A 24,563-nucleotide genomic window follows, 5' to 3' on the forward strand; every position below is an offset into this window, starting at 1 on the left:
CATATTGGGGTGAAATAAACACACCCAGTCCTTTTTTTCAGATTTAACAACATAAAAACGGTGGACCAATTGGAGCCTTAAAGGCCCAGTGGAAACAAAAAAACAGCAACAACCTTTTCCCAGCTATGATACAGACACTTCAAACAGCTATAATAAATCCTCAGATGGGTGTTTTGAGCTGAAACTTTACAGACACATTCTGGGGACACAAAAGACTTATAATAAATATGGAAAAAGGGGTGACCTTGGTGCCATTTAATCTTTGAGCTTCTTCACACGACTCAACTCCTAAACACTCGCTGCATCGGGCTCGTGGCTCTCAGAACTGCCTACACCGATACCAAACCGACCAATCACAGAGCTTTTGCTATGCCTCATTGCGAGATGTATTTACATTATTTGAGAGGTGTGCGTTAGCGAGGGCTATGCGACAGCACAAATGCTGCATCAAAGCATACGCGTGCTCTTGAAGTATAATATAATCAGACGTATAGAATATACTAAAATAAAACTGTAAATCAGCCATTTAGAAATTGACTCGTGCAAGTGTCAGTTAAAGTGTTGGAGAGATGAAAGAGTGTTTCCTACAGGTGGTTTGTCAAACCCACTTACCTGTCTGAGGCACACTCAAACAATCTCTAAATCATTTCTGGATACACTATGCATTTATTTCCCCAGCTCTATGTAGTAGCATTGCAATTTCACATGCATTTTTCTCTGCTTAAAATCTTCCAAATGTTTGAGCTGAGTGCAGATATTTGCAAATACACGGTCAATGGAAATGTGGAGGTTTACTATGCAAAACCCCAGTGTGAATAGCTTGTTGTTTGGGATCAGACTCTTCACATCGGGAGATCGGTGGACATAAGCGGATCCCACACAGACTGAGTTAAGTCAGTGGAGGATTTACTGTTAGTTGATTTATCAATTTGACAATTTCTAGTTTCTTTTGAGTTGTTGATTGATGATATTACTTTAGTTTGTCAAAGGGATTTTGTGCGTTGCATGCGCTGACCTGAGACTGATAACCAGCGGATCAACAAGAAGCAGATACAAGATGAAAACACCGTGGCTTATACTTCTCCTGAGTAAGTCTGTAATCTGACAAAGTGTGCAAACTGACAAGATTCCTATGTTTAACTAATGCTTAAAGGGATCGTTCACCCCAAAATTAAAATCTACTCACTATTTATTCATCCTCAATTGGCTTTAAACATTTATGACTTTCTTTTTAATGCTGAATGGAAAAGAAGATATTTTGAAGAAAGCAGAAAGCTGTTGACATGCACATTGGGAAAAATAAACACTATGGAAGTCAATGGTGACAGGTTTAATGTCTAAATGTCATCAACATATGAGAGAAACTCAAACAGGCTTCTGAGAAGTCAAGGACGAGTAAATGATAACAGAATTTTCAGTTTTGGGTGAACTGTCCTGTTAATGTGTTAGCTGAGAGAACAAATGCATTCAGTACTAATGTATTATCATGTGATTTGGCTTTATGTGGACCGTTTATTTGTAGAATATACTATTAATATATATTTTTAAATGTATTTAAACATGTTGATTTCCAGTCATGTGTTGTTGACAGTTCCAGAAACTGTCCCTCTTTGTTTTCCTTCTTCTATATTTGCATTTACGCCTTTATAAATATTCCTGGAAAAACTCCCCGGCTCTGCTAAGATTTGCATAACCAAGCCTAAATGGTGAACAATATTCCATACATTTGCATTGACCCTGCAGTAACATACAGTGTTGGTCAACCATTAACAGTTTAGTAAATTACAGTGTGCTCTGTTTAATGCCTGAACACTGTCAAAATATTACTGTGTTAAAGATACAATCTCAGAAGCATCTTGATATATGTTTACCTGCATACTTCATCTGCTTGCATTTTAAAATGCTGTCATTTTAAACTCTTGATAAACTAGTATTTAAACACACACATAGTTAAGGATTAAAGTATAAGGGTCTTATTGCACATAAGCTGTCACACACCCACAATGTTTTATCAAAAGCACATGAAATGCCTCCACTGCTGAGACTGCAGCTCTGCACAAGACTTTTGGCCAGCGGAGATATTAAAATGGTTGTGAGTCTGGTTTTCTCAAGGTTTTTTTTCTTCACTCTCCTATTGGTGAAGTTTTTTTCCCTCTCCGCTGTCGCCACTGGCTTGCATGGTTCAGGATCTGTAGAGCTGTGCATCGATGAATTTGCTCCTCAGTGCTTGGACTCTCAATAACGACTTCAAACCGCACTGAACTGAGCTAAACTGAACTGAACTTAAACACTAAAAACTGAACTACCCTGATCCAGTTACTATGACCATTTATGTGAAGCTGCTTTGACACAATCTACATTGTAAAAGCGCTATACAAATAAAGCTGAATTGAATTGAATGAAATGCATATAAAACAGTTAACAAAAATAAATTGTATAAGAAAAAGAAAAGCCAAACACAATAATTATATAAAACATAGTCACATCGTATCTGTAATGTCAATTATTTCAACCTTAGAGTGCAAGTTTATTATCCTCATTTGTTGTAAGGCCTGTGACTCTGTCCCCATTTCAAGCTAATTTAAGCCATTTGGGCACAATAAATAAATGTGTATAGCTTAACAATTAATTGTATATTGCTTATTTCACTTGTATATTTGCTCTGTTGTATTTAACTATGCTTGTAAGTTGTTTATTACATATTATTCAGCTACGCTCCCTAACAAAACCTTTAAAAATCTCAATCTAAAATTATGAATTATTTCCAAATAGAGCTATTTGTGAAACTGTATTCATATCATAGTATATATTACAGTAAGAGGACATATTGCAATGTCACTTTTTTCTAATATCGTGCAGCCTTGATATATAACATATTTACTTAAAAGAAATAATATGCAAAATATCTTAATGAAAAATTATTACTCCGCTTCTGAATTTAGAAATAGCCACAAACTAACTTTGATCCTAATTCAGTGTTTATTCGTTGTCTTGAATAATATCACTTTAAAAATTTTTAATTTGATAAAGATTTGATCAATTTGAAAAACATAATTATTCTGCAAAGTATTTTAACAAGCAAAAATACTAAATTGGTTTCTACAAAAATATGACCCTGGACCACAAAACCTTATTGCTTGATTATGCTTTTGGTAATAGCCAAGAAATACACTGAGGCTGTATGTTTTTCTTTCATGCCGAAAATCACTAGAATATTTGAATAGAATATAAAAAAGATCATCTTCCATGTTTCCTACTGTAAATATATCAAAACTTAATTTTTTTATAGTAATATGCATTGCTAAGATCTTATTCTGGACAAATTTAATAAGGATTTTCTCAATATTTAGATTTTTTTTAAACACCCAAATTACAGCCATTCAAACAGTTTCATCTCGGCCACACATTGTCATATCCTAACAAACTATACATCAATGGAAAATGTATTCATTTAATTTTTATATAATGCATAGATCTACATTTCCAAAAATGTACACTTAGAACTGTTTTTTTTTTTTTGCAAGTGGTGCTCACTGCAGAGCCATTTGGGCAGAGCTGAGCTCCAGCAAGGGGGAGCTTGAGCTCTCGCTCCTCCTTTCTTGCAGTTCTTCTACGAGTGATGTCACTGGGGGTAGGGTTAGGGGTGGGGTTGGTGTACGCATTAAAACAGCTTATAGGAGGAGGAGCGAGAGCTCATGCTTCCCCTCGCTAGAGCTCAGCTGGCTCTGCAGTGAGCACCGTCTCTTTTTTTGTGGATCACAAATGGTAACATTTACATTATTTCAGGCAAGTACATTGTAAGTAACCAATTACTTAAAAAAATGTTGTATTTAATTACACCTAACAATGCAAAATGTAGCTAAAATCACTACCCAACACAGGCCCATTATGAAAATGTGCTCCGGGTATAATGTGCTTGTGGTTGCATAGTGCTGCATTATTTGTGTAAACGCAGCGACCTCTGGTGGATTTACAAGAAATTACACCAATGAGAAAACGTGTCCTAGTAATGTATTTGAGATTATCAGGGTAGGGCTGCACAATATTGGAAAAATCTGACATTGTAATATTTACATTTAGTCATTTAGCAGACGCTTTTATCCAAAGCGACTTACAAATGATATTTAGTTGCTGTTATAGTTCTGCTATTATATATATTGCGATATGAGTACAGTTTCACCAGATGGAATTGAATAGCTCTATTTGGAAATAAATCATTAGTTAGGATTGATTGAGGGGATTTTCTAAGGGTGTAAATCATGTGTAAAAAATAATAAACAAACTGCAAGCTAAAATAAGTACAATAAAGCAACGGAAAAAGTAAAATACACAGTGCTTAATGGTTTTCCAGTGAGTCAAACAGTATTTATGTATAAAAATGTAATCATGAAATGTAAAGTAACACATGCAAAAATGATAGATATTCACTGTGCTATGGGTATTATCTGCAATGACTCCACAAATCTCATGTATTCTCAGCTGATCAACTATAATCCTAACTCAACAGTGCAGGTCCTGTGACATGACTATTGACTATATTGCAATATCGATGCTGAAACAGTATATTGTGCAGCCCTAGTCCAGGGCACATAGAAATATGAATTCTGATGCATGCATAAAGATTGCTTTAACCCGTTTATCAATGACCAGGCTCGGTGGTATGGGCAGAGGAACAGTATTATCCTCAGAGCAATAACATCACATGGGATAAGGCCAGACTCTACTGCCAGCAATGCTTCAAGGAACTGACCACCATCACCAGCAGAAACGTCCATCTGATTGCCAACAACCTCTCGGCGGACTACTGGATCGGACTGCGCAGGAGCTACAACGGCACACTCCCATGGTCCAAATGGTCCAACGAGGATCCTGTTACCTACCAGAACTGGTATCCCGGCCATCCCGTGCCGAACACAGAAAAAAAACAGCCAATCTGCCCAACCACACAAACTCCACTCACCTCCACAACCACAATAACAACCACATCTACATCCACACCGACAACCACTACGATGGAAACTTCATCATTTGTGGCTAACAAATCAGGCGATATGTGTCCCATCCTGGTCGATATTCTTGATTGCTTAAATATGACGTATAAGGATCTTGAAAGTACAGTGAACTCATACACGATCACGACGCCCAAAACAACAACACACAGCACTTTGCCGACTAGCACAACAACATACAGCACTCAAACCACTCCACAAAGCACCACAGTCAGCAGCTGCATCCTGGAACCCGAACCCGATCCGGATGTGTACATCGAGGACTCCTGTGTGGTCTTGCTCAGCTTCGGCATGTGGAAGGAAAAAGTGTGTAATATAAGTCGACCCTTCATCTGTTATGACGGTGAGTGCTTGGCATTTACGGTTTATTGGGTGTGTTTTAATAATAATGATGATAATAATAATAGTGAGTTAGGCGATAGCATGATCGCCTCACAGCAAGAAGGACGCTGGTTTGAGCTTCGGCTGAGTCAGTTGCCATTTCTGTGTGGAGTTTGTATGTTCTCCTCGTGTTGGCATGGGTTTCCTCTTGGTGCTCCAAGTCCCACAGTCCAAACACATTTGGTGAATTGGGTAGCTAAATTGGCCGTTGCGTATGGGTGTGATTGAAAGTGTATGGGTGTTTCCCAGCATGGCGAAGAGTGAAGTCTTGCAATGTTACGCAAATGAAAAAGGCAGAATGTGAGATTTGACTATGAGACATACCATCTAGTGTAACCCCAAGACTTTTTACATGGGTTGACAAATTGACTGGAGAGTTGTGAATCAATGAACAGGGTAAAAGATTGAACTTTGGATAAAGCAGACTTTGACCCAACCAGGGGTGCGTTTTCCAAAACCATCGTTAGCCAACTAAGGTTGCAAGTTGCGCCGTTACAAACATAGTTAGTTGATTTGGCGTTTCCCAAATGCATCGTTCCAATGAACATTCATAAACTTGTGCACTTGCAACTACACCTCTGGAGCTGTAGTTAGAAACATAGTTCCTGGCTGTGTTCTAATTCCAGTTATCCCCCTATGCCCTATTCGTTTAGAATATTCTGACATTTAATCTTGGAAAGATTAAAAATAAAAAGACATTAAGGTCATCTCTCTTAGGTGTAATTTGCTTTCAAAGTATTATTACAGTTCAGTTTTAGCGATCTTCATGTTTACAATTGTGCTTCCTTTACAGTGCACTTTGAAAACATTGATGTCATTTTAAACACTGCCTCATGACGAAAGCTGTAGGTGACCTAATATTTAAAAGCGGAATTTATGTTATGTCTCCAAAGCTTGTGAAAACAAAAAACATAGCATATGTTAATTCTTTTAGTATTATAGTAGGTTATTTATTCAGTATCTGTACTATATATGACATGGCCTTCTGGTTAGAGCTTTCTGCAGTGGTTTACATGTCTCAAATTGTAAAAGTAGACTTTTTAAAAAATAAAAAAATAAACAATATCCTACTTAATAATAATAACAAACATTAATATTAAAAATATTATTATTAAAGTAGGATTTTTTCATTTCCTAATAAATAATAAATATTACATTTAATTTCCTAATAAATCGCCTCATTTATTTATAATTTATATATGATATTAGAATAGTGTTTGCTTTTGTAAGTGATTTAATGTTTTAGAATAAAATTTGTAATGTTATTACAAATATCTCAATAATATTTGTAAAGGAAACATTGGTCCTATATGAGCCGTTTACATATATTTCAGTTAATATGGAAAGCGAGTGCATGTTTTAACTATTATTGGATTTTATTTTTAACGTGCGTGCGTGTAAAACAATATAATTTGCACAAAGAAATGATGGGGTTCTTCTCTAAAGTAGCTGTTACTCCACCCCATTTAGAGCGCCATTATGAGCATTTTACTTTATAATTAATGTGGTTCAAACGATGGGTCTGTGAAAGAGAAACTGCAGGTTTTGTGAAACACTCATCACTACATCATTCTTTTCGCAAACGATGCAAAACTTAAGCCAAAACTGAAGCTCATCTAACAAAATAACTTAAGATAACGGTCCAAAAACTAGTACAGCAAAATTTGTTATAGAAAAATAGGTGATTTTGGGACCCCTAAGATGTTTTGACGTGCCCTGACATTTATGCTTATTTCAGCTACTTATTACATAGTACTGGCCAACATTTGTTTTATTTGTATTCAGCACGAACTGTGCTACAATAATATGTGAGAAATATTGATGTACAAGATTGTGTTTTTTAGAAAAAAAATTGTATGCGTGGTTAGTAAGTTTTGGAGAAAATAATGTAGCTGAAATAATGTCCAAAAAACAACTTTAGTTAACAACTTTTCTTGTAGGCTAGAATATTTACTTCACAATTATGTAAAATTATTTAGTTCTCTCATTCAAAGAAAACATTACTATAATATACAATTTGTTACGTTTGTTTTGGGTCATCTCAGCTCTATGCGTGTGTGACAATGGTCATGAATAATTTGGACAAAACAAAAAACAAGACAAAAGACACTCCCCCACTGGCTAATGTTCACCCTTCAATGGCATTGTAAAGCAATGTTCAGCAGCAAAAGCTAGCCCAAACTAAATGCTTTGTGTATTACTTGCTGTTTGACCATGCATACACTATGGGTAAACAATACATATATCTTTTAAATTCATATTTTTAATAGGAAGCTATACAATATTATATTTGTGCACATACATTAGAATAGTCAGTACTAAAGCCAAATCTGGAGCTAATCTAACAAAATAACTTACAATAACGGTCCAGAAACTAGTACAGCCAAATGTATATGTTATAGAAAAATATTAAACACAATTTTTTTTAAAAAGAAGAAAGAAAAGAAAGAGAAAAGAAGTGAAGAAAAAAATGTAAATATTTAGTTGAAATTTTGTAGATTGTAATTTTTTTAGTTGACTTAACTTAAAAGAGTTGACCTAGTAGCTTTTAAGTAACCTAATGCTGCGTTCACACCAGTAGCGGATAAAGCATCAAGCACAACTGATTTACATGTTAAGTCAATGCAAAGATGTGAATAGATATCCTGTTGCTCGAAACATCAGACATCGTGCGGATCGCTCATTTCACGCGAATCGCTTGAAATGGAAAATCTGAACGTCAGCAGACATTTGCCCTGCATTTAACCACACATGAGCTTGCTCTTGTAGGGAAGTGATTAAGATGTAGCGCCTGCAGTAGTTGTCCAGAGGGGAAATCCTCCTGCCGACACCGGACAACAGCTCATCAAGCTAGGCTCTGCTTAGTCGGACGCACCGCTGAAAGCTTCCGTCATCTGGGAACAGTTTCTGGAGGAGTGGATGTACTTACAGAGCTGGTGCACCTCTGAAAGGATCTAGTGCACTCAGACACGGCGCCGAACAATTCAATGCTGTTTTTCAGCCTTCCTAAAGCACACAAAGCGTAGCTGCTCTCTCAGTAAAATCCATGTTATCAATTTAGCAGTGAAGCTAGAGTAACCAGGCAGACAGACATGACAAGACGTGAATCCACGTCTATTGTAAAATGAATTAGACATACGAATGAAGATAACTTATGCACGAATGGTGCAAGTAAACTCAATGTTCACGCATCTGTTTACATGAGAATAGTGGGATTTATTCACTTGCACCATGTCTACTGTAAATAGCATTAAAGTTAAGTAGATGAACTGTGCATATAACAAAGTCAGCTTGTCTCTTTTAAGACAACAAATTTACTTACACTCTTAGGTAAAGCGACTAATTGCTTTTTACAGTGTTTGGTATTCTGGATTTTGAAATGTGTGGTCATTTTGTGAGTTTCCGCTTATATAATATGCATCTGTCTTTCCATAGATCGCTTTTTTGGGCAAATCAACTATTTCAATGTGATGAAAAATAATGTTAGTCTGAGCTGGAGTGCAGGACCCAGTGCTAAAAACATCAGTCACTATAGAGTGGAAATCACTGGAGATTACAACCAGACATTTAATAAGACTGGTCTGTCCGCTGAAATAGGAAATCTGACCTCGGGAACTCTGTACCGGGCTCAGGTGTTTCCAGTGAAATGTGGCCGGGATCTCAATCCACAGAATATCTCCTTCTACACCTGTGAGTAGACTTCCATTTATAAGTGTTTACATCACCATGAGTTTATGTTAGGCATAAAGTACATGCAGAAGGTTTTAATCACACAATAAACCCTACATGTTGCGCAGCACTGTTGTATAAGACTGAAAGGTTTGTTCTGTGAAAACAACCCTCCTTTATGTACTTTATCCTACTTATTACATGGCTGCTTGCCACAAACATAAAAATTAGACACAAAACATTGTTTGGAGCCGTAATAGTTTGTTAATTCATTAATTGAATGCAAAGCTGACAGACACAAATACAGCTGATGAGGTATACACTAACCTGCACATAATTCAGTCACAAGATGGCACCAAACAGTCAAAAGCAAAGCTGACAGACACTTACACAGCTGATGGAGTATACACTAACCTGCGCATTATACAGACACAAGATGGAGGCAGATAAAAACACAACAAACTAAAACAGCTGATTGAGTATACACTATCCTGCGCATTATTCAGACACAAGATGGAGACAGTCAAAAACACAAAGCTGACAGACACTAAAACAGCTGATGGAGTATACACTAACCTGCACATTATTCAGACACCAGATGGCTCAAAACAGTCAAAAACACAAGGCTGACAGAAACTAAAACAGCTGATGGAGTATACACTAACCTGCACATTATTCAGACACTAGATGGTGCCAAACAGCCAAAAACACAAAGCTGACCAAGACGAAAACAGCTGATGGAGTATACACTAACCTGTGCATTATTCAGACACTAGATGGTGCCAAACAGCCAAAAACACAAAGCTGACCAAGACGAAAACAGCTGATGGAGTATACACTAACCTGTGCATTATTCAGACACTAGATGGTGCCAAACAGCCAAAAACACAAAGCTGACCAAGACGAAAACAGCTGATGGAGTATACACTAACCTGTGCATTATTCAGACACTAGATGGAGCCAAACAGCCAAAAACACAAAGCTGACAGAAACTAAAACAGCTGATGGAGTATACACTAACATGAGCATTATACAGACACTAGATGGAGACAGTCAAAAACACAAAGCTGACAGACACTAAAACAGCTGATGGAGTGTACACTAACCTGCGCATTATACAGACACAATATGTTGGCAGATAAAAACACAACAAACTAAAACAGCTGATGGAGTATACACTAACCTGCACATTATTCAGACACAAGATGGCGCCAAACAGTCATAAACACAAAGCTGACAGACACTAAAACAGCTGATGGAGTATACACTAACCTGCACATTATACAGACACAAGATGGCGCCAAACAGTCATAAACACAAAGCTGACAGAATCTAAAACAGCTGATGGAGTATACACTAACCTGCGCTATGTCATAATGTTGATACCATGATACAAGCATAAGCAATTAATTGCAACAAGAAAATGTAATATAGCACATTACTAGCTATAAATGTAATATAAGCATGCATTTTACACTACTGTGCATTAAACACTTTAACACTTATTAATTAGATTGTGTAGACATGTGCAATGCATTGTTTTTAAATCAACCCAACAAGTATTGATTACTCTTCTTCTCTTGTAGTGCCGTCTGCGGTGATGAATCTGACTGTGTTGAATGTCACAACTGTTAGCGCCTTCCTCAGCTGGAATAAACCAGACGGAAACCAAGATTTCTACTTAGTAATTGTGGAGGACTTGATATATGGAAACAATCAAACAGCAAAATGTCCAAACAAGCAATGCGGTATTACAGATCTTACTCCAGGAGTGTTGTATAATTTCACAGTCTTTGCAGTGGTGAATCAGACGACCTATGGAGTTCCAAGCAGCTATTCTGCTTATACCAGTAAGTTTTCAGCGATACATTGTCTATAAGTTTTCATTGTGTGGAAAAAGTGCATTATTGCATTAACATCGGCACACAAGAGTAATTTGCATAATGAGTTGGAGATGCTAGTTTCGTTTCAGTTTAATTCATACTGTCATTGAGCATTTATTTATATATTTTCTGTATTTATATTAATTTTGCCACATTTTTTGTCCGTTTTATAAACTGTTTTTGTTGATTTCTGTTTCAGATTTGTGGATAGGTTTAAACTATTATTACAGCTTTAATTAATTTGAGTTTTTATAAATTTTCAGATAATTAAACTTTTTAACTCTTAAATAAAAAACATTTAGAATGAAATAGAATGAAATAAATATATTCAACATAAGCGGCAACATGGTGGCTCAGTGGTTAGCACTGTGGCCTCACAGTAAGAAGGTCGCTGGTTCGAGTCCCGGCTGGGTCAGTTGGCATTTCTGTGTGGAGTTTGCATGTTCTCCCCGTGTTGGCGTGGGTTTCCTCCGGATGCTCGAGTTTCCCCCACAGTCCAAACACATGCGCTTTAGGGGAATTGATGAACTGAATTGGCTGCAGTGTATGGGTGTTTCCCAGTACTGGGTTGCAGCTGGTAGGGCAGATGCTGTGTAAAACGTATGCTGGATAAATTGGCGGGTTCATTTCGCTGTGGCGACCCCTGATAAATGAATGCAGTTTAATTTTAAACTAATTTGGAGAGGAGCATGTGCTCATGATTGACCCGGCTGGCCCACATTAGCTAATCATGATCCTCCAATCAAAGAATTCCAAATCTCTCTATATATCCTCATTTCCTTCCTAAAACTATCTTCATCTGGATGAAATCCCCCTCCTCCCCTTCTTCCACCTTTATCCAGAATGGGCGGCACGGTGGCCCAGTGACTAGCACTGTTGCCTCACAGTAAGAAAACCAATGGCGTCGGGTTCTCGCTGGGCCATTTGGTATTTCTGTGCTGAGGATCCCTTGAGCTCAGGGCTCTCTCGCGGGACAGCACACCAAACAACCTATGTATAAATTCATGAGCTAAGTGTGAACTCTTGAAAGGACTAAGCCGAAGGATGAAAATGAATGAATTAAAGAAAAAAAAGATTTAAATAAATTGTAATAAATATAAATATTTTTAATATGTTTAGTTTTTCAAAATACTGCAAATAAACCTTTCTAAATAATTATTTATCCCAATACCTGTATTAAAAATGTTGCATCATAAATGACTTATAATCACTTAACTTCATAAGGTGAATTTAGAGTCCTCCTGTGGTGAAATCGGTAAATTACAGCAAATTTAAATTGTAAAGCATTAAACACAAATAAATACAGGAAAAAAAATATATATATTTATAATATAATATAATTTAGTATAATATAATATAATTTAGTATAATATATAATATAATATAATATAACATATGATATAATATATAATATAATATAATATAATATAATATAATAAAATATAATATAATATATAATATAAGATAATATATAATGTGCAGATGCAATCAGAGCTGCATCCAATGCTTTTTACTGTGCTCACCTAACCCCACCTCTAACCCTACCCGTCACAGTGATGTCACTAGCTCCATTGAGTGCATTGTGTCTGACATTGCATCTCTGAGTGATGCAGTCTCAGCTTGCATCATAAAGGCTGCATCCACTATTATACTATTGGATGGGAGACACTAGGTTAAGTAACATAACATAAGTTCAATGGACTCATACGGTTAATTTAATTCAGCTTAAAAATGTAATTTAAAATTTAATAACCAGGATTTTCTTTTTACAGTGTAGGTTTGAGATGTTGGGCAATTTGGCCTCTGTTTAGTCCAGTTATTCTATTTATTAAACAAACCATTTATTTATTTATTTATTTATTTATTTATTTTTATTTATTTATTTTTATTTATTTATTTTTATTTATTCATTTATTTTTATATATTTATTTTATTTATTTATTTATCTTTATACATTTTTATATATTTTATTTATTTATTTATTTTTATTTATTTGTTACGAATTTTTTTTATTCATTTACTTTTATTATTATTTATTTATTTATTTATTTATTTTAATAAATTTTTTATGTATTTATTTTATTTATGTATTTATTTATTTATATTTATTTATTTATATTTATTTTATTTGTTTTATTTATGTATTTATTTATTTTTATTTATTTTATTTTTATTTATTTATTTTTATGTATTTTTTATGTATTTTATTTATTTATAATTTTTTATGTATTTATTTTATTTATTTATTTTTATTTATGTATTTATTTGTTTATTTATTTATTTATTTATTTATTTTCATCATAGTTTATGCTTATTTCAAAACTGACAAAAAAGCTGAATGTGCATTTTCAGAATTAATTTGTCATTATAACCAGTGTTTTTTTTATGTAATGACCTAAGATTCACACATGCATAGAATCAAAGCTATCATAAAAGCGGCATTTCTGCAAGCACAGCTATTGAAAGATGAGCTCATTTTTGACAAAAGCTGCATGCTTCTAAATGTGTTTGTTGGTATTTATTTTTCAGATCCTTCAGAAGTCAAAAACTTGAAAACAGGCAACAATGAAAGCAATGCCATAGAGGCCACTTGGGAGAATCCTAATGGTTATCATTCAAGTTTCAACGTTTGTATTAAAGAATTGATCAGCAATGAGTCGATCAGCTCTGAGTGTAACTGCAACGAGGGAAGCTGCAACATAACAAACAGCATGTCCATAAGGATGACTGCATTATCATCTGGCACCCAGTATTGTCTGTGTGTGACGGCACTGATAAACAGTGACACACAACCTGGAAAAACGGTTGTAAGTTCTGCATTCACACGTAAGTCTTACCATCTACTTTCACTTTCAGTATTACTTCAATAATTAAAGGCATTTAATTTATCTGCCCCAACATCATTAAGCTGTTACTGCGTATGATATTTTGCCCTTTAAACTAATGCAAAAAAGCTGCTTCTTTAAAATTCTGACATTGGTTTCCTCACAGTTTCACCTTTTACCTTTAAATTGTGAGTCTATATCTCACAAGTGACTTTTTGTCCTGCAAATTGAAGGTTAAATATTTTCCCAGTAAAACAACTATTCTTTCTTTGATTCTTTTGTCTTGTTTCTTTTCCAAATATCTAAAAATTCTCAAATCAAGAAGACAAGCAAAGCATAATGTCTTGTTTTAAGACATATGTCAGAATTAAATGGGGGTTTTCCTTAAAGCAAGCTAAATAATATGCAAATAGGGTGAGCAAAATAATACTGCTTTTCATTTTGAAAAAAGTTTTGCTTACTTCACTGGCAGGCAAAAATAATTTTAAATAATTACAATTGTGATTTTTCTCACTGTTGATTTTATGCTTTAACTAACAGATGAGACTTTATTATAAAGTGACTCGGTAACACTTCAGAATAACTCCATTATAACTAGTTAATAGATCATTAATAAACTGTTAGTTATTGAGTTATAAATGACTTGTTAAATAATAATTAATAGTTTGTAATTATTTATAACTATCAATTGTAACTAGTTAATAGATCATTAATAAACTGTTAGTTATTGAGTTAAACATGACTTGTTAAATAATGGGCAATAGTTTAATTATTTATAACTATGCAATATAACTAGTTATTTTTTCAATAAATAAACTATTAGTTAAGTTATACATGGCTTGTGAAATAATAGTTAATAGTTTAACTATTTATAACTATCCATTATAACTAGTTAATAGATCCTTAATAAACTGTTAGTTATTGAGTTATAAATTACTTGTCAAATAATAGTTAATAGTTTGATACTTATTTATAACTATCCAATATAACTAGTTAATAGATCTTTAATAAACTGTTAGTTAATGGGTTTTAAATGACTTGCTAAATAATAGTTAATAGTTTAATTATTTATAACTGCGCCTTATAGATAGCCAACACATAAGTTACAAGCTGTTAGTTAAAAAGTTATAAATGACTTAACTGTATTTTAATGATTTATAACTATACCTAATAAATTAGTAATGGATCATGAACAAGCTGCTAGTAAATTACTTACTAAAGACGTTTTAAGTATCAGTTAATAGTTTATAAATGTTATTGGGACGTTATTCTAAAGTTGCAATTATTCTTCATTTATTAACTGTTAGTAAATCAGGAATAGTTGCAACTTTAAAATAACGTCCCAATAACATACATAAGTTGTTCATAGGTTGAACAAGATTTTGTTCAATACATCTTGATCCGTGATATAGCAAACACAACGCTATCTCAAGGCAATTCATCACTTTCTGATTTAGTGGCTAATTTGTATGTATTTGTACAATTTAGTATGATTTGCTCATCCTTAATGAATGATTGGTATTATGGGTGGGGTTCGGTGCCATGCCTTTTTTAAAAAAAGCAACGTACCTTTTTCATACCTGTCAACATTGGGCTGTGAAAATCAGGGATTAGCACAGGACATTAGCAGCAGATACATAAGTAAACAGTTCAGCTTATTAACATTAATACAGTCATCCCAAGTCTCCCGAAATTATCATTGGTTTGGGGCATCCGGGACTCAATGCATTTGCGGAAGACTCCCGGATGCCCACAAACCAATGATAGTCTCCCGGAAATTGCGCGTCTCCTGCCCGGTCTTTAAATACGTCGCCCATGCCTCTTCACCACATCCCTCTTAGCTCTTCAGATACGTCACGAGTAACTCACCCCCACCGCTCTTCAGATACTTAATGTCACACGCACAGCACACGCCCCCACCACTCTTCAGATAAGTCGCGCACCATCACCCCCAACCTCCTCTCCCCTTTTACATTTTTTCAGGCACCTATTCTCCCGCAAATCTTCTCTTTCTCGCCCTGAAATCACTTTTCCCACCTGTAATGAAAAAGGAAGGGATACCTGCTGTTTTTATATTTATTTCAAAGTGTTTTCATGCCTAAATAAAGCAAAAGCACAGAACAGCCTCACATTTAAGAGAAAGGGGTGGCCCCTGGTGGTTCGGCGGTATGGGTTGCGTATAGTGAGGTTCGGCTCTTTAACGTTTATAGCCATGCTTCAGAGAAAGACTGAAAATATGGCAGAAATACAGGAAAACGGGATGATAGCGGGATAGAACTGTAAAATATGGGAGAATCCTGGGAAAAACAGGAGGGTTGACAGGTATGACCTTTCTGTATGACACTGAACTTTTATAAATTCGTCCAAATTAGCCACTAAAACAACCAAATGTATGAAAGTTACGTTTCCTCATGAGATCAGACAGGCAAAAAGCATTTCCTATGTTCCGATGATGTTTTTTTAAATTCTCTTTTCTCCTACAGTGCCAAACACCGTGAGCATAACCTCCTTGGTTACCTACAGCACATCCATGTCTGTTAATTGGACAATAGAGGGGAAATATACAAAATTTCATGTGAAAATTGAAACAACAGATTTTCAAAATTCCTTAAGAAGTGATGATACCAAAGACTGTTATTACAATTTCGCAAGTCTGATGGCAGCAGTGAGGTATACGATTACAATTATCACTTTTAACGGAGCCCTGGAAAGTGATCCCGCTAAAGTAATAGATTACACAAGTGAGTGATGATTATTATGTTGCAGTTACTACTTTTGTCCCCCAACACAGGCTTATTGGGAAAATGTGTCCAGGGATACTTTTTGAGAACCGATAAATATGTACTTGCAGGTACATACGGCTGCATTTTGTGTGTAAAATGAATGCTATGGGGCGGTACTTATCTCCGTAAAAACGACTTTTCTGTTGTGACTGGTTTTCAAGAGGGGCATCTTTTGCACGCAGCTCATCCCAGAGCAGCAGTTTGTGTTGTCAAGACAACTACAGAGAACTTTTAAAGAGTTTGGTTTCCGCTACATTCATTCTTCCATGGCAGGACCAAAATGCATCCCTTCACGGCTACATTACCCATTCAAAACATTCAGTCATTGTTGTTGTTTTAAATAGCGGATTATAATCGCACCAAAAGGTATTAAAAGGTAAGTGGAATATAACAGCGCAAATTTTTCTGTAACCGTATAGTGCTGTGCGCTCTCTGTTTAATCCTTTGGCGTTACGTGCTGACTGACTGACTGACTGACAGGTGCGCGATGCGTGAGGACAGCAAACACGCAGAAGCTTTCAGTTAAGATGAACACAGTTTCTATAGTTATACTTTATTTATAGATAAAGGTATATGGCTCTGCATATAATCACTCTATCTTGCTGGAGTTTATAGCCGTTTCGCTTTACTTCAGGACGCATTAATGCCGCTCTGAAGGTCTAATCGCTGTTTTAAGTTATCCAGAGCTGTATGAATGTAAAATTTTTGAATATCACAATAGTATTAAATATTACAATTGTAACAACATAGATAGCAACACTTTTGCACAATCGATACCCAGCTGATTCAGTCGTTTCATAAGAGGACCGCGCCTCTTCTCTTCTCCTGTTTTCCTTGTCAACATAAAGGCAGTGAGATTATTTTCGGCCCCTTGTTCAACTGCAAGACATATTTGACTTGCGGGACGATAACGTATAACCCGTGCCTACAGACACATTTGCCAAAGAAGCAAAATGAAAGAAGAATATGCTGTTTGACGTGTTGATGCCAAAAAAAGCGCTGATGTTGACCTGGATCTGCGTCATAAACGCAACAAATAGGCTTTACCTTTTATTTTACAACTTATAAAGCATGCATGCACATTAATGCAATATCATATTTAAACAACAAAACCGTTTACAAAAAGTCTACATATGCGCGCGCGTTGTTGTCTTTTCATCACGCAGCGCGCACTTGAACCGGGAGGGAGAGGAAACCATCACATAAAATCAAGACATAATCTTTAAAATAATGATTTCTATTAAAAATGTAAAAGGTTTTGTGATTATAATAATAACAGCGGGGCATTAAATAAATGCATATTTTCCGTGGAGCGAGCGATTTGAGGAAGTCAGCTATTTTGTTTTTTGAAAATATGATTGGAAAAAAATCAGCCTATGCTGGTTATTAAAAAGAATCAGTCAGTATTTTCGTTTTGTAATATAAATTAATTATTGAAGTGAAAATAATTTAGGGCAGTCCTATTTATTTTATTCATTTTATTTAGTTTATTCTGTTCTTCTGTGCTAAACACTGCAGGTGCGTGAAAATGCTCTGTTGTATTGTTCTATTATTAATATGCTAGCATATAAAAATAAATCAGTATTTTAAAATGCAATATTTAATGTGTCAGACACAAAATAGACACGTCTATTTGTTTAATATAAAATTAATATTAATCTGACCAGTTAACCGTTAATAACCGATTAATGAGCGGCGGTTGTCGGTTAGCAAAATTAACCGAAATGACCATCCCTACTTTATTCCTATGATTACAGACATGTGCAGGGACCACCAACATTAATTACAGCACGCTCGACCACACAGAACCTAAAAGCTGCACTTTCAAATTTGGGTTTATAAAAAAAATTCAAAAAGTGCCTCTTTTATTAGGTGTTTATTATAACACAGACGACATATACAGTTATTTTAAACTCTTTCAATAGTGTTTTATGAAAATTCAAAGGGTTTTCTTTAAAATTATACCAAATTTTTCATTTACACCTCTGCATGTGTATTTGGGAAGCTTTTAAATTTAGGTAGGCAAAATCCAGGCGGAAAGTGGTTAATATAATCAACTACTTTGACCACAAAAAGGCTTTACAAACTATTCGCAGCACTTAAACTATTCCCCTCTGAAGAATAAACTCAAAAAAAGAGAACAGAAACTCAATATGAGAATAATTTTACGAAGCGACGCATGTCGTGTCTGCGCAGCCGTTTGCATTAATGATGCGCTTGATGCATCACTGCGACACATAACACAGCCCTCCGCTATCTGTGGACACTTCTAAAACAGCAGCACAAAGAGAAGAAATCAGTGCGTTGAAGATTTGTCCAATGTATTATTGAGCCTTTCTAATTTAAACAGTCAGGTAGGGCTACTTTGAGTGTGAAGAGCAGGTAATAACCCTCTCTACTCCAGTGTTGCGAATGCATTTTGCTGATCTAACAGACACAGCGCAACTCCTTGTTGCAGGTCAAAATGAACCTATTTAATGTTAAACTAAATGCATTTCTCCACGGATTATTGAAAACTAACAGGAGCAAATAGTCTTGGAGAAAGTTTTTCGAGTTGTCATGAACGCGACACAGTTTGAACTGTAATAAACGGAGAATGATCGACAGGCGCAGCTGAGGGAAGCGCTAAACTGAACATGAATTTAATCAATTGAATATTCATCTGTGCTTCACATTAAACTAAAGAAGGGCTTCATGCGTACATGACAACTTTCTAGTGCCTCATATTATGCTACGTTCACAGCTTTTGTTGGCTTATAAATTACACTGAAGATATTGAATGCGTAAGATCGGATTTGGATTGGTTCCAGCTGACCGATACCTGATCCAGCAAAAATGTGCCTGAATGCTTTAGACTCTTTCAGGCCTTTAAAACAAATGCGAATGATAAACTTTCATTGTATTTCAGTGAATTCATTCAAGTCGTTCTATTGCAAAAACTGTAAGAAGATGTAGTACAGGGTACATATTTCCCGGGTTCTCAAAAATGTAGCCCTGGGCACATAATGCAATGAGCCTGGGTTGTTTTTCTGACCATTTCACTATTTCTGTTTTGATCAGCCGAATAACATGTCTAAAAAAACATTTATTCACAGGACCGACTTCAGCACGCTCACCAAAGGCCACTGTTAACAAAATGAACATAACTGTGAGCTGGGAAGCTCCAGCTGACTCTGTAGGGGCTAGGATTAATTATACAGTCAAGTATCATACGCCTTTTTGGAATGAAGATTATACATTAAATACCAGTGACACACATCTTACCTTTCCTAATTTAAGAAGTGGAACAACATATGACTTTAATATCACAGTTGTGGCGGGTAATTTGACGAGTAATCCAGTCAGCACTTCTGCACAAACAGGTAAAGAAACTGCGTTTGATGTGTTCTGAAGCTACATTTGGATTTATTGTGTTATGATTGCTACTCGACACTCTTAAGATTTTTTTGTTGAGACACTGTGAATATGTCAGCCAATTGTTCGCACTTTTATTGATGTTTAAATTGTTTGATTTTTCAGAGCCTGTGAAGAAGATGCTGAGCTTGGTAATGCTGTGTTCCTCTGCAAATAAACTTGAGTGTGCAACGAACACAACTCAGGAAGAGCTGTACAGTAAGGTGAGGAATATTTCAATGACTACAGCCTGTTCAAAACAACTTCATATTAGGGATATAACCATTCACCTCACGATGCCAATCTCACGATTTAGTCACGATTTTTTAACAAAATTATTTTGAGACAAATAATTGCCTTGAATTTTATCTCAAACGCTGCACCATTTATTTACAAGTAAACTCATTTTTGCAATAACTAAACTGGGATTTTAAAACAAAATCCAAAAAATGAAAGTGAATAATACAAACTAAAGAAGACTCTTTAATAGTGCTGACTGATGTCGACCACTTTGCCATCATACGATGTCTAATGTGAAACATCCCGATGGACGATGGCACCGTCATTGTTGTAATTTAGGAATAATTAATTAATCCATAATTAATTTACTATTCGTAGCCTACCGTTTAAACTACCTGACCCGCATGCTCTTTGTTTTACTTATAACTATAGGGCCAAACAGAATCTGCTGACATTTTTCTGTGGAAGATTTTGTAATAAATCTGCGGATTTATGCAGAATGATTTTGGGAGTATCATTACTACAAACTTAATATATTAAATAAAAAATAATACATTGATTTATTGTTTACAATACATATCCATTTCGGTCAACTTATTTGGTAAACAAAACAAGTCTCTAATATAATATAGCCATTAAAAGACTGAAAATATTACCTTACAAACTGGATTGTAAATAAATTGAATGAACGATCTATATAGTGTTTTCTATATATCATGCTAACATGTGTTTTGTTTGAGTAATCACATTTGCATATACATAAAATATTCAGCTGTACACTTTTATAACTTTAAAGCTTGACGACAATGAACATTAGCATTAAAGTTATTAGAATCATGATTTTTATTACCAAAACTTATTTTAAAATGTAGTAATTATCCTTTTTATCCCAAATTCTCCATCTAAAAACAACAATAAGCACACAAATGAAATCTCTTTTACTGTCTTTCAGTTGTACAATCTAACTGCGGGAAAACTGGACGGCGTTTACTGGAAGCTGAAATGGGTTGACAGAAAGAATCATTAGCTCAGTTCTCAAAGCTGAAACTAGGTCTGAAAAACACCCTATTCATCCTGTCACATTTGTTTTCATTAACACTTGTAATATGGATAATTCACCTAAAAAAAATAATAATAATGGAATATATGAAGAGTTCAGATGCAAAAACCCGTGCCGTCTGAAATTTCCATATAAAATATAAACATTCCATATAAACATTTTTCTCAACCTTATTTGTTTATGTTGGGATATTTCACTTTAAAGACCAGGAAAAGGACTTATTCTTTGCCATAAAAGTGATATTACAGAACATGCACACAGGAGCACGATAAAAATTTTCATTTTAGAGGAAAATTTCTGACGGCATTTAGAGGTTTTTGCATCTAAACTCTTCATAAATAGTCCTATAATGCAGCATACCTTACTTTATTCCTGACCACTAAAGGAGATTTTTATTTATGTTTGTCTTGCACGTGTTTATCAAGACTGTAAACAAGTTATGTTCATTATCAGTTCTTTGTTTTGCTGTGTTTACAGTTGAGTTGTGTTTTGCAGTAAACGCTAGATGGGTTATTAAAGATGCAGTAGGTGGTGGTCTTCAGAAACTTGTGTTGTTGTGCTGGCTGAAAGTCTCTTCACAGTCCACTAGTAATGATTAAAGTAAATGATCTAAGTGTGGTTATATGTATTTTTATATTCTGGATGAGGCAGAAGACTAAAAAATGTTCATCCAATTAAATAGAGTTGGGCCGATAATTGTGATAAGTGGCCCAAACTGTCTGTCAGCGAATGTAGATTTGTAGAAATCAGAAGAGACAATCACAGTGCTGAAAACAAATGCTGAATCAAAACTTTGTTCATTCCTGAATCAAAATTGGAGTGAGTTTTGACCGCTGGAGGAAGGACGACTCCATGGCTGAAGGATTTCTTTTAGACAGGTCATCTTCTGTTTTAAAACTATTTTAGTCACACAGAGCTGATGTAGATTGTGTTGTTATGAATGGGTTATATGCACAGAAGTGTTGTTCAGCCACTGAAATGTCTTGGTGAAAGATTGATGTGACTATTTTCAGTTTTATAAGGTCCTTTTATAGCCCATTTCCACTGAGTGTTACGGTAGGGTACTGTTCGGTTTGCTTTTATGGCCGTTTTCTCTATCAAAGGGTACCTAAAAGTGAACCGTACCATACCACTTTTTGGTCACCCTTTGCAAAGGGTACCAACAAGCCCAAAGAGTACCATAAGGCGGAGCTAGATGCGCAGATGAATGCTATTGGTTATCAGAGATACGTCACTCGCAAAAGCAAGAGAATAAAAACAAAGGAAGCGCCATTTTTAAAAACACAGCAGAGACATTACACCGTAATACTATATATAGTATATACATATAATAACAAGCTATGGTCGACCTGAGCTCAAACAAACCTTGTTGTCAAGAGTAAGAACAACAAAATCTGCCGTGTCCTGTTGTTGTTTTAGATGGCCGTCTAGTCCGAGCAGATTCATTTTCTCTAGATAGCTTATCTATATTTAAAATAACAAACATTTTTGAGCTCATATTAATAACGTGCATGTGATTATTGAAGAGCTCTGATATCCGATCCTTTCAGAAGGAGACAGACGTGAGAGTGAAGCACGAAAAAACAAAGGAGAAGCCAGAAATAACAGCAGCAAATAATGCTTCTGCAATCTAAAACATGATCAAACTGCCTTGTGTAACTATTATAATCACCTTTTGGACTATTATGAACTCGAGAATGACGGAATTACTCTCTAACAGAGGTTACATGTGCTGCTGAAGATTCACAGATGAGAGGTTTGCTCAGTCTGTGAGCTATACTGTATGTTGCGTGTTGTTTTTGAACCCAAATAAGGACTAAATGTCTGCTGTGTAGTTTTTCTGTAATTGGTAACATATCAGAGACTGAATGGGTCTGTGTGTGTTCATAAAGGTTGCATTTATTTATTTATTTTATATAATTGCAGACGTTACAGTAGGCTATTTTGCATCATTGATCTTCATACAGCTTTACTGTAGACATTTCCTCGATTAAAAATGACGTCGTCTGAAACTTTGTCGTACACCAAGCCCACCAAAAGATACCCTTTTGGCAGAGGAAATGCAAGCTTGATAAAGGTGACCCATACCGACCCGTACTGTACCTCTCAGTGGAAACGGGCCATTTCAGCATCGATAATGTAGATTTATTTTTAGTTTAACAACAAAACATCAGTAAATAGCTCTATTCTGCCTAGCCTCCTTTACTGAGCTGAAGATGGTTTTATATTCACAGTGGGTCATTTCTGAACAATGACAGCCTGTGATGTGCTCCCTGTAGTGTTCACCGCTACTCTCAATATTGAAATAGCATGTCAGTATGGCTCAGTAATGAGTGTAATTCCTGCACGCCGCTGGCCATACAGTAAGCATACAGTAGTCGCTTTAGGACGAAGTGTGTGAGAGAGTGAGACCAGTGATCCTTGCAAGTTCTGCTACACAACTGAAACATGCTTGATATAATACAGTTTTCATTGGGAATTGTAGTATTATAAAGCACTGTAAAGTTTTCTAACTGGCGGATGACATGATCTAGTAAGTTGTCTACTGTCGTCTTTACGGTGCGCGTTCATGATTTTAGGAGGCGTGGCTTTGGTAGACAGGGGAAGGACTGTGTTTTCAAATCTAGTATGTTAATGGTTTGTATTTTGGCTGATCACCTACTGCACCTTTCAGGAACTCTTCTTCATTTACAGTGTTTTGGCAAGGCAAAATTGCCAGCAAGTTACTACATATAAATATAAATATATAAATAATAACAATTATAACAGAGGCCGGCACTAAACTTTTAAAAAGATGCAGAAGTGACACATAATGGGTTTTATTAAAGCATCTGTTTGTCATAATTCAAGTTACTTTTAGAGGTGTCTCTTTTAATAGCAAAATTCTTAGACAAAGACTACATTACCCATGATGCAATGCAGTAGACTCAACCAATCAGAGATCTGCAGTGCCAAAAAATGTCCTTAGCTGGACTCAATCAAATATGTAGTGTCTAGAGATGACCAAAAGCAGCTTCTGCCATTTTAAATTGGATTAATTTATCATTAGCTCTGCAGCATGGGATTGTAAGCAAGTAGGTAAGCAATGTGTATTTATATAGCACATTTATCATGTATGGCCATACACCCAAAGCACTTCACAATCATGAGGGGGGGAGGGGGGGTGTGCAGCTCCACTTGGATGATGCAACAGCAGCCACAGGACAACTGCGCCAGTGCTTCCACCAGCTATAGGGGGAGTGGAGAGACAGAGATCCAATTCAATGCATAAGGATGATTGGGAGGCCATGATGGGTAAACCCAATAGAGGAAATTTGGCC

At 35.6% G+C, this 24,563-nt stretch overlaps 1 protein-coding gene across 3 annotated transcripts; it reads left to right on the forward strand.

Annotated features, from left to right (window-relative positions):
- Positions 1 to 843: 843 nt before the first annotated feature.
- Positions 844 to 22,821, forward strand: LOC101885876 (receptor-type tyrosine-protein phosphatase eta). Of its 3 annotated transcripts, none has more exons than XM_073941241.1 (10): positions 844 to 893; positions 990 to 1,088; positions 4,651 to 5,352; positions 8,826 to 9,080; positions 10,646 to 10,909; positions 13,472 to 13,768; positions 16,251 to 16,508; positions 19,646 to 19,912; positions 20,070 to 20,167; positions 21,136 to 22,821. In XM_073941241.1, exons 2-10 carry the CDS (start codon positions 1,058 to 1,060, stop codon positions 21,208 to 21,210), a joined length of 2,247 nt encoding a protein of 748 aa, XP_073797342.1. In that variant the 5' UTR covers positions 844 to 893; positions 990 to 1,057; the 3' UTR covers positions 21,211 to 22,821. The 3 variants fall into 3 exon arrangements, with proteins under 3 accessions (XP_073797342.1, XP_073797343.1, XP_009295941.1); XM_073941242.1 differs by having other exon boundaries at positions 845 to 911; XM_009297666.5 differs by having other exon boundaries at positions 848 to 888.
- Positions 22,822 to 24,563: the final 1,742 nt, after the last annotated feature.

Source organism: Danio rerio, chromosome 24 (genome assembly GCF_049306965.1).
Source record: "Danio rerio strain Tuebingen ecotype United States chromosome 24, GRCz12tu, whole genome shotgun sequence".
In the NCBI taxonomy this organism is placed as follows: Eukaryota; Metazoa; Chordata; class Actinopteri; order Cypriniformes; family Danionidae; genus Danio; species Danio rerio.